Source organism: Leguminivora glycinivorella, chromosome 13 (genome assembly GCF_023078275.1).
Source record: "Leguminivora glycinivorella isolate SPB_JAAS2020 chromosome 13, LegGlyc_1.1, whole genome shotgun sequence".
In the NCBI taxonomy this organism is placed as follows: Eukaryota; Metazoa; Arthropoda; class Insecta; order Lepidoptera; family Tortricidae; genus Leguminivora; species Leguminivora glycinivorella.
In genome coordinates, this window is record NC_062983.1 from 4,780,662 (window position 1) to 4,792,872 (window position 12,211).

General features: G+C 37.4%; 1 protein-coding gene and 1 non-coding gene across 2 annotated transcripts; one reads left to right on the forward strand and one right to left on the reverse strand.

Moving 5' to 3' along the window:
* Positions 1 to 9,425: 9,425 nt before the first annotated feature.
* Positions 9,426 to 9,497, forward strand: Trnat-ggu. The gene has a single exon. It is a non-coding gene; the product is annotated as a tRNA-Thr (tRNA).
* Positions 9,498 to 9,879: 382 nt separating this feature from the next.
* Positions 9,880 to 12,003, reverse strand: LOC125232688 (arylphorin subunit alpha-like). Its single transcript, XM_048138443.1, has 2 exons — positions 11,993 to 12,003; positions 9,880 to 11,178 (listed from the first exon to the last, which is right to left on the reverse strand). Exons 1-2 carry the CDS (start codon positions 12,001 to 12,003, stop codon positions 10,266 to 10,268), a joined length of 924 nt encoding a protein of 307 aa, XP_047994400.1. The 3' UTR covers positions 9,880 to 10,265.
* Positions 12,004 to 12,211: the final 208 nt, after the last annotated feature.

A 12,211-nucleotide genomic window follows, 5' to 3' on the forward strand; every position in this document is an offset into this window, starting at 1 on the left:
CTTAGATTGAGTAAATAATGTTTGTAGCGGGGGTGCGCGCGGGGAGAGAAGGGAAAGCCGAAATGACGTGAGAGGTGTGTATTATTTTCAATAACCCGTACGTTACAAGCTTATAACTCAGAACGAAGACGAGTTCCCCAGCCAGTTAGAGAGAGAGAGAACTGGAGCGGAAGCACGTTTAGGATAGTCCTCAATAATAGCGCGTAGTTCCCAGAGGGAAGCAGGGGGCTATTATGTCGGAATTTGTATTCCTATGATTCGATACATATCAAGTTCCAACCGGCGAGCCTAACCAAATCGGGAAAAATCTTAACACCGCGATGTACGAATTCTATGGGCTGGGTTCAGCGCCATCTAGCGGGTTTTTTGGTAACTAAACCGGTGTCGCCGCTCGGCGCGCGAACTAAATCTTGAAGCAAAACTTTATTATTTTTCGATCTAAACGTGTTGATTCTCAAATGGAACTTGTAGGCATTAAATCAAGAATTTGTGATATGAAGCCAAGAATGTAATAAATCTTGACCTAAGTCCGTGTTGATTTTTTATTTAAAACCTGCTCGAATTATGAATGAAGTCTATAAGCATCAAACCATGAATTATTATAATCAAGCCAAGATTGTTCTAAATCTTGAAGTAAAACCTTGATATTTTTTGATTTGAACTTGTTGATTCTCAAATGGAGCTTGTAGACATTAAATCAAGAATTTGTGACACAAAGCCAAGAACTTAATAAATCTTGACATAAATCTGTGTTTATTTTTGTTTTAAGTTATTCTGGAACTTTGAATGGAGTTGCAAAGCATCAAATCAAGAACTATTAAAATCAAGCCAAGATTGAACTAAATCTTGACGTAAAACCGTGTATTTTTTTTATTTAAACTTTTATGTCTTGACTGTAGAACGTAAAAGTTAAATTAAGAAATTATGATTTCCTATTAAAAACGCAGAATTCTTGTAGTTAAATTGTGGTGAATCTTCTTTTAACAGGTTTTTATTTTTGCTTTGATAAAGGTTACTTGAACCAAAGACGTTTTTTAAGAACTAGCATATTCATACTAAAACGGTGTAATATTTTGTTGCAAATAAATACTTCTTTGATTCAAATCTGTCCTATTTGTACCAAATGTATATAAAGTTACGACTGAACAATTTTGATTCTTCTTTGAAAAAGGAATATCCCTTTAGGTTAAGACCATGTTATTAGATGAAGAATTATATTATTCCTTTTAAATAACAGTGTTTGAGAGAGTTTTCCGTCTTAAATTAAAATATCTTTTCTATCTGTGTATCACTACCGACCCCTGCCTGCCCTGCCTTTGCCGATGGTCCTGGGTTCGACTCCCGGTCAGGGCATTCATTTCTGTGATGAACATATTCCTGAGTCATGGATGTCTTCTATGTGTATAGGGATATTGTAGTACAAGCATTGCTTAGTTTGGTGCTAAAGTAAAATCCATAATCCTACGGACCAAATTGACAAGTAAGTGTGAACGAATGTTGCCACAGTTTGGCCAGTGTCGTTCTTATCGATATTAAAATTATTATTACATCGTAGATTTAAGGTGTACCCAGACGGGACAACGAAATTGGCAATTTGATCGGCTAATCAATATACCAACTTTTTCTGTGATTTCGACAGATCAAAAGGTCTGTAGATCGCTAATTAGAGATATTTTTTTTTATTTCGAAGCAGCAGTAATATTATTCAAAAATTATATAGATATTTATCTATATAATTCTGTATAAGAATGATGTGTGTGTTCTGTGTATTCTGTTCTGTGTGATGGAAAGTGACGATGTCTCTATAATATTTATTTTTTGTATTTATGATATACTTGCCATAGCGTGACAGTATTATCGTCGAACATGGTAGTTTATTTTTTACCTACAGGCTCGGAAACCGTTTTATGTTATAAACTAGTGGGTAAAAATGCATGGTTCAAAAATGCATCTTCGAGGTAGTGGATGGATCCACTACCTCGAAGATACATAGAACAAACCAAAATGTGTACCTCTTATTTGAAACTAATATACTTATTCTTGATTTAAACTTGTCTGTTGTATGTACTTTACAACTTGTCGATATATTGTTATCGACATATACCCTTCCCTATTTTAATTTTGCTGTTCCTGGTATCATTTTACCTGTCAGTCATTTGTCAATTTAGTCCGTAGGATTATGAATTTTACTTTAGGTAAGGTGTTCTGTGTAAGGTGTCCTCTGATATATTTTATAAATACTTTATTCCGTTTTTTCTTGACGGATATATCATCTAACATGTACGTTATTCCGTATTTTCTGAAGACATTCCTTATTCTGACCACCCGGGATCTCTCAGTTTCTCGATTTTCTTGTCGCCAAAGAAAATACAATTCCCCTGGTTCCCAGTCAAAGTATCCTAGAATTCTATTTTGATCTTTCTAACATTTATTTTAATGTTATGTAGATTTCGTTTTTTGTTCGAGTTTTTGTCTCTGGAGAAATGATGTTATGCGGGAGTAAACAATTTTATTTATTTCATAGCATTGTGTAAATCCATATATTTTGAATATTATAAATGGGAAACTGTGTATGTCTGTTTGTTTATCCGTCTTTCACGGCAAAACAGTGCGACCAATTTGACGTGATTTTTTAAGTGGAGATAGTTGAAGGGATGGACTCTACCCATACAACCATTTCAGTCGCAAAATCTTCAAATCAGTAACTAACTGTCAAATGTGACATAACGCGTGGTAACGTCGTGCAAACAATGCGACCGTATTGATACAATAACAAAATGTAGTCGTCGTGTGCACTCGTTACGGTAACAAAATGTGTACGAATTTGTGGCTGTCAATGTCACTGTCAGAATGACTTTTAACGACACTTTATTAGTCGACGTTTGCACACATAACGGTAACACATGTGGACGAATTTGTGGCTGTCATTGTCACTGTCAGAACGGTTTCTGACAGTGACATTGACAGAATTTGTACACACATGTGTAGGTCTGATTACCGAACTGCTCCTAAACCACTGTATCCGCAAATGACAATCTGAAATACGAAGGTTTCTCAAACTGTCTTGTGAAGTTGTGGACTGGTTGCTTTGAATCATTTAAATATGAGCGAATTAAATAATAATAAACGACGACGACCATTTAAGCACTCTTCGACATTTTATAGAAATGTGGGAAAGTAAGAAAAGTGCAGAATGATAATACAAATAGATAAGCACTTTATAGTTACTTAATGTATTAAATATATAATTTTTAATTCTTATTGATAAAAATGAAGTGTAGTGTTGCTTTACACAACAAAAGTAGGAATCAAATGAAATAGAGTATTTACTGTGATATTAATAGAATTTCTGTTGCGCAATGATAGTTTTTTTCAGTACAGATGCTGCTTTTTTTAACGCAGTAGTGCGAGCAAATCAAGCAATGATTCATTTCTTGTCTGGTCGAAACTCTTAGCTTAGATTTAGGTACTGAAAATCGTCGTACGATACACGTGCGAAAAGGACATTCACAACTCGTGTCGATTTAAAACACTCCCTTCGTTCGTGTATTAATTTATCGCTACTCGTATCGATTTTCCTCTTTTCCGCACTCGTATCTACAAGTATTTTGTTTGGGTTACAAAAAAAACACATCATTTGAGTAAATGATGTGTTTTTTTTGTAACCCAAACAAAATACTTGTAGATAAGTAAGTAAGTTGTTGTGTAAGTAGAGTTACTTACTACATTTTATTTATGTCTCTTTAACATTACAAATTTGTAGACACTTATCTATACAAAAATCTTGACAAAAGAAGTACAGATCGCTGAAATTAATGTTGATAGTAATATTAATGACGACTACTTTAACAAGTGTCAATTGTGAAATGCCGCAAAATGCAATGCCTGCAGTTGCTCTATAGAAGACCATAATAATATGATCCCCGATCCTTTACAACCCAGCAGCTCGGTACGCACGTTACAATTTTTTTAATCTTCTTTAGTGAGGGCAACTGAGTACGACGGCATATTTAATTGTTTATAAAGTTTGAGGATACCTGGAAAAAATTAATAGGTACAAGAAGCCATTTTGAAAATATAATAAATATTCACTGCTTTCGGTCACGCGTGTACGCAGCGACCATTTTGCGACCGTTTGTCGACCGTTTGGTGACCGTTTGGCGACTGTTTTTTACATGGAATATTACCGTCTTAATCCATATTTTAACAACTTTATTGGTTTTCTAGGCATTATTTTTATTATTTCAGTATAGTATATGCACCGGAGCACTAAAACTTCACCAATCAATATACATAACACGCAAACACCGAGTAGTCAATAATATTATTACTGGTTAAACTGAGGTAAATTGATGGCGCGTTGATAAATTTAGACTTATTTTATGAAATCACTCGAGCCATGGTAATTAGCCCACATTATATTACAAATGCAAACAATATTTATCTTTAACAAATTCTTACGCCATTACATTTTAATGTCAAATGATTTTATTTCTTTTTTTACTTTGACGTCTCTGACAGTCGCCATTTGAAAAGAATGAAATGAACGAATGATTTTGGGAAAGTAGTCGCCAAACGGTAACAATGTGTGCACGCGTAGTGCACTTCTGTCACTTCTGTGACCATTTGTGCCTGTTACCAATCGTCCCCATTTGGGTCGCCGCGACTAAACGTCGTACTGCGACTAAGCATTGAGACCCGAAGACCTGTGTGTACACAAAATAGGAGGATTTGCGTAGGAACGGCGACCGATTATGGTTATATGGGTATGTATATAGTATGTTTTCCACTGCCAGTTTATGTATAAAGTATGTATTATTATAATTAATTATTAGTCACGGAAATAAAATGTGTTATGTTAAAACACTCTTCTTCTTCCTGCTAGACCTGTTCCCATTTACTTGGGGTCGGCCTTCCTTGTCCTCAATTTCCATTAACACATTGTTAATAAAATATTTAAATGAGATCTCTCTAGACACTGTTAACGTGACATGAGAGACAGTGTTAAACATCCTATCCTGACAGGATTACATTATAGAGCATGGCTATTTAGTAAAAAAAAATTGTTAAGGAAATGAAAACAAAAAAAAAACACTTGTTTTTTTTTGTTTTGATTTCTAGTGAAAGTTAATTGTTTTGATTTCATCGAACCCTTACCTTGCCGCTGGAAGAGCGGGGTTTCCTGCTACAAGTATTGATATAATATTTTTTTAACCTTATAATAACTGAAATATAATTTCAAGTTATTTCTTAATGTATGCAAAAGTGAAAATACTTATGCCATAAAAATATTGATTTATTTATGTTCAATAATTGCCGAAATAAACAGTTTTTTGTGTCTCCTGTAAAGTAGGTTAAAAACACAGTATAGCGAAATTTTCACGCGCAGCGACGATATGTACTTAATAGGAGGTCCCAACCTTTTCTTACTTTGTAACACAATATCTGTGACCAATAAACGATTTTTCATTTTCATTTCATTTTCATGAACGTCCCTTAAAATATCCGTAACTAATTTGGTAACACCCTATATAACCTTGTAAGAAGTTCTCCTTGAGCTGAAAGGGTCGACATCAGCCAAGCTCTTCGGGTAGCAGCTCGCGCAGTGTTATCACCCGACTCGCTCCGGCCGCCATTATACGGGAACTCTTTCCACACTTGTGCGGGGCGCGAGTGATGAGATGAAGCGAAATCGTCAGAATAAAATTCTTTGTTGATAATGGTGATATGTACAAGGTAATCTTAAAGATAACATGTGTAATATATGGAATGATCGCATCGGAGTGGCTTTAAAGCGCGAGGCCGCGTTAGATTTTTTTTTTTAATTATTACTATTATAAATTGGCTTACTCTTGGCCCCGGCTTTGCCAAAGACTAAGACGTGGCCCACGATGGAGTGAGCTCGCCCAGAAAATGCCTGTTCTTCCTAGATTTGATGGGTTTTTTTTTTATTATTATAAACTGGCCAGTGATTGACCTTAGTCGCACCTGATGGAAAGTGAGTTTTAAAGTCATACTGCAAGTTAATTCGATTTCTATGGTAGATTGACAGGAATATTTATTGATCTAACTAGTTACACGAACAAATTCATCAAATAATGAATAATGTTCATTTGAAGGCCATTCAAATACCATCAATGTGACCCCAAAATTTCCTAAAGCCACCCCGGTTAGCCGAACCCTTGTTGTGATTTAGTTGCGCTAACTATACTTTAGTTATTTACTTCCATGTAATACCTACGTTTTCTGCAATATTGTACAGAATATAATAAACAAGTGATTGTCAATCGGTTCAATTTTAAAACGTTCGATATTCGAAACGAAACAAAATAAAATGATTGTTCGATGAATATTCGAAACAAAACAATATAAACAAACAAACATAGCGAATATAATTATGATCATTTCCCAATGATGTAAAATTTGGAAGGTGTTGTGTTGATGTCAATAGGCAAGGACGGCACTGATTCGTGTACATTTCATTCGACTTTTTGCAACATTCCTAAAGTCTGAAACATCATTGTTCGGTAATGGGAATGGCTAGATATACTTAATTAAAAAATAATAGTGCACTCACATAGTGCGAATGACGTACAAACCTCGTTTTACAAAATGTTCTGGCAAACAAAATAGTTTCAAACCCGCTCCGCTCATGAATTGAACCACACCGGCTAGGTTAAAACGCTTTTCCGCTTTAGGCCGGAAAATATTGAAAGTTCTTTGTGCGATGTTCGTACTTCGCTCGTGCTAGATATATCTATGGCCTTTTATTCAGACTTGTTGAACTTTCACAATATTACTTGGGTAATATTCAGGCTTGGTTGCGCTTAGCCAATGTTATCTTAGCTTTTAATCGAATTAAATTCTGAAGCTTTACTCCTCTTTCTGATATTATCTTTATTTTTCTTTCTTCTTAGGCTTGGTAAGCTATAAATAGATTTATTTATTTATTCGTATGGCGCATTTACATAACTTTCAAACAATATGTAGCTAGAATTATAAGTCCACATTCAGGGTCCCAAGCCACGAGATTGCGTCAGCTGTAAGCATGCAGAGGGCAGCGCTGTATAATGTGCTCAATGGTTTGAGCCTCTTCACCACATTCGCAGAGCGCAGAGTCCCGCCAACCCCACTTATGGCGGAAGTAATTACAGCGCCCGTGACCAGTCCTCAGTCTGTTCACTCGACACCAGAGTTTTCGTGGCAAGTCAAAACCACCTGGTTTCGCTATGGGATAAATAGATATACAAGTAAAATATAATGGCCTGGCGGAAAGAATGTGCGACTTTCAATCCGGAGGTCTTTGGCCCGAACCCCGATTCGTATCGATGAATTTTTTGGAACTTATGTACGAAATGTCATAATTTTAATAATATTTGCCAGTCGCTTTTCGGTGAAGGAAAACATCGTGAGGAAACCGAACTAATTCCAATAGGGCCTTGTTACCCTTTGGGTTATAAAATAAAATAAATAAATATTGGGTACACCTTACACAGATCAACTTAGTCCCAAACTAAGCAAAGCTTTTACTATGTGTGCTAAGCGACGATATACATAAATAGATAAATACATACTTTTATATACATAGAAAACATACATGACTCATCACACAAATAATTCGGATTCGAACCCAGGTTGGAAGGTCAGATGGCAGTCGCTTTCGTAAAACCAGTGCCTACGCCAAATCTTGGGATTAGTTGTCACATCGGATCCCAGGCTCCCATGAGCCGTGGCAAAATGCTAGTATAACGCAAGAACGATGATGATAAAATTAGTTACAAAACAATAGAAAATACGGTAGGACTAGTAACAGGGTGCCGTCAGCAGCCGGGGCAAGGGCCATGCTGACAGCTTCCCTGTTAAAACTTTCGGAATATCATTTTGGACAATTTGACCCATGTTATGTAACTGATATTATTATTGATTTTTGTCCGTCTTATTTTTGTGCCGAATCACAAACGTACGTCTGCGTATTGGTGCGACAGAGCCAGATTACTTGCGTTTCGATGTTTCGGTTGATATTCGGCAACGACACCAGCAACCAACTTGCTGGATGTACCTAAGGTTTCTTTCAACTTTCTGTCGCATTTACCTGAAGAGGTTCTGATATCATTTGCTTCCCTTTGAGAATCTTTGTACGTCAGAATTGGGGCCATTTTTTGGTGACGTTACTAATCAGTGGTCCACCCCACGGTTGTAGAGTGGTTCCAATTGTTGAATACATGAATCAAAGCGAGGGTTTTTTTACCGATACATACTCTGAATCGCGAGCTCTTTCGATCCTGATAGGAAAAAAATGTCCCAAGATTTCGATACATTTTTCAAATCTTCCATTCCATTACCACCATACAAAATGTATGGAAAAATGGTAACGGAATGGAGGAAAAAACCTTGGGACACTTTTTTATCCCTATTACGATTGAAAGAGCTCGCGATTCTGAGTGGAAACCACATAAAAATTGCAACATGGGATGGAAACTTTGAAAAAAAAATGACCCAGTTGGTGAACTGCCCGAACTGGCAGAAAAAAACGTGAAACGAAGCGCTGTAGATATCTATCTTATCGAAAGAGCCAGCGGCGTATCGCTTTCGACGTCGGAGAAATGCATTCGGCTACGAACTGCTATAGATAAATACAATATTTGAGTTGATCTAGTATTATTGGAAATTTATGGGGTAATTTGATTTAGTAGGATAAGTTGATTATCAATTGTTGTCGAGTTTGGAGATAAGTTTTGAAAGTAAACTAAACATTTTATTACAACGATCACAGTTTTAGGTCTCAGAACAACTCAAAAAGCCCATGGCAACCCCGTCGTTAGTTTTTACTAGCTGACCGCTGACAAAACGGGCAACTTTGCTCATTTGTCGACCTAAATCGCGCATGACTAAGTTCTGTAGAGGTTTGTCATTCCAACTGCTTAAAGACTGCAAGTCGAACTGGCTATACAGAGTGGGGCCTATAACAAAGGCGAAGAATTGAACTCTAAGCTATTCTCCTTATACTGATTAACATTTGGTCGGCGACTTTTAAAAATAACTTGTATTTTGATTTTTATCACCCTTGAAAGTTTTTTCTAAGAGGTAATGTATTGCGAATTCTGTTAAGTCTAAAGTGTGACAGAAAACGTCAATGACAACAATAATGGCGTACATTGAAGGTAATATTTATTTTGTATGAAAAATTAAAAATTTAAAGACTTCATAATTTTTAAGTCACTGAACAAATGTTGATCAGTATAAGGCGAATAGCCTACAGTTCAATTCTTCGCCTTTGTTGCAGGCCCTACTCTGTATAGCCAACATCATCATACTCTAAGTAGTCACACTACTATTATACTTCATAAACATGAAATAGATGTCATATACAAGCCTTCGAAAATGTCATATACTTGGAATTTTCGACCCTTGCCTTCGTGATTCGTGACCCGATAGCCGAGAGGTTGAGGCATCCGTCCGGTAAACGGAGGACGCTGGTTCGATTCCAGCTCGGGACACTTGGAGGCCTTGGTCACTTTTTCTTTGTATATAACATTTATTTCATGTTCACCAGCCCCTTATCGCCTACTGATGAGCATAGGCCTCGCTTCTAGTACGCCACTTGTCCCGATCCTGAGCTAGTCTCATCCAGTTGTGACTCGCAATTTTCCGGATGTCGTCCAACCAACAAGCCAACGGATGCCAAGAAGAATTCTGTACGGCGCGACCACGATATTGGTCAATAAGGCGAAAGTGACAAGCGGCAGCCATAAGTATATGCGAATGAAAAGTCCCATCGTTGTGTCTCGCTCTAATCTGTGGCCGCATTAGGCCTGTCATAGCTAGCTCTCCCTATCCCTCTTCTGTAATAGTAATAGCGCGAAATCCAGATGCGGATGATATAATTTTGGTGTCCAATGTATGTTCAGTTTTTTGACATTTTAGTTCAGATTTTTAGCAACTGACTCGACAGCATTCTTTGAGCTTTGGGAACATGCCCTAAACTTGTAATGAAAATGAAATAGTTTGAAATTAGGTAAATGGGTGTCATTATACATACAAAAACATTCAATAATTAGCGATTTAATAAGGTATATTGTAAATAAGTTGAAACTAATCTTAAAGCATATCAATATCACAGAAATATGCGGATTGGCTATTTTATTAGTATAGTCAGGAATGCCACTACTATGCAACACTAAGAACTCGTATCATATAGGTATATGATATCGCTGTGTCCTTTTACGAACCGTACTAAAATGGTTTTGTATTCATTCTCTCTCCTTTTAGCGTTTAGGCTCCTGGTTTTTGTAGCCGGGGTAGTACTGCTTAACGTTGTACAAGTTGGCAATGTCATCACCCTCGTGGTAGATGAACACATCCTCGCAGTAGATGTTGGGCTGCTTGAAGTAGGGCTCGTACACGGGCCGGTCGAAGGGGTAGAGGACGGGCTTGGCGTCGGGGAAGTGGGCCTTCAACACTTCCATTTCCTGAGGCAGAGGTGTTGAGGGGTAGACGACGACGTTCAACTGGAACGGAAAACCACCCTTCGTACCCTTAGGCAGCATCATTCTTTGGGGCTGGTATAAGAATTTCTCAGACATATCGACTGGAACCTTTCCTTGTTTCATCAGCTTGAAGAGTTCAACCGCGGGGACGCCTTCCTCCCTGTGCGGGACAAAGTCAAGCGAACGGCGCTCAATCTTGTTCTGCCCAGGAGTCAGCTTATGAATGAACCAGTCCAGTTCAATAAAGTTCACCCAATTGTCTTCAATATTAAGAGGATAGCCATTGCTGTCGTACTTGGGACCCAGGAAGATCTTGAACACGGCGTCAGTGCTGACTTCAGACTTGACATCGACAGTGACGGTGAAGGGTTTGTGATTCAGACGAGGTTGACGGACCGAATATACATCGTATGTGTTGCCATCATACGGTTTGTTAGCCTTGAACTCTTCGATGCTGTGGAAGATGTCGTTGGTGATGACAAAGTCGTAGGGCTCGAAGAAGGTAACTAGTTTGTCAATCTTAACATCGTTGATCTTGACTCCATGGAAATAAAGCTGGCTATAGCTGTAGGGTTCCATGTACTCTTTCCATTGTTGGAAATAGTTCAGGATGCGAGCGTAGAACTGGTAGAACATGGGGTCGCGCAAAGAGGTCTGGTACAGCTCCAAGGCGCTCGGGAAAATAGTGTACCTGTAAATTAAAAAGGAGCTTATGATAAAACTAGCCAAAGCTAGGAATAATATTGAACTATTAATTTTACAATATTCGCCTTCACGAACATGACCTTGATCATCTTTTTGTATTTTATATGTTTAAAACTATAGAAACGGATTAAATCGCGTATAATGACTTTACAATTCATCCCGACGTTTCGAACACTTTACAGCATTCGTGGTCAACGGGTGACTGAGGAAAAAATACAATGTGCAAATGAATAGTGTGTGAACCCGCCTTAAAAATCTATATTATTTGTGGTCATGGTTCGTTAATATTTCTTGTATGTGGGTAGCTTTTGCACATTGTAATTTTTCCTCAGTAACCCGTTGACCACGAATGCTGTAAAGTGTTCGAAACGTCGGGATGAATTCATTATACGCGATTCAATCCGTTTCATAGTTTTATTTCATGAGTAACTATCGCGGTAACCGAAGACAATAATATAATTTATCAAAAATATAACATTTAAAAAAGCGGCAAAGAAAAGAAACGCTTTGATTTTGATTCCCGAGCAAGCGAAAGATTCCAATATCATCATCAATATTGGGTGTTAGTAGTAAGTGGCTTGAAATTGAGATCTTAAGCGTTATTTTAAGGCTACTTACTAGGCACGACAAGAATAAAAACATACCAGATTTAAGCTTCACATCGTATTTCTGCGGTACGGTCCCGGCGACCGCCAAAGCCACGAGAGCTGCTAAGATCAGAACCGTCTTCATCTTTCCCCTTTCTCATTCACTCTGCTGAATCTATATTAAATACCGTTTTTTATACACAGATATCTCACCAGTTTTGCATGTTGTATTTTTCTCGTGTTTACGATTTAGTTTATCAAAGACCTTTGACACCGATTATACGCCTTAAAAGTCTTAATGAACTGACCTTTTTGATAATGAAATAAGCAGTCAAGGATGTTGTTTTTACTTATTAACTTGATCACTGCATGTTGTTTGGTGCAGCTGTTTGGTGAGTGTTTAATTTTAGTAAACTTATACAGACATTGAAG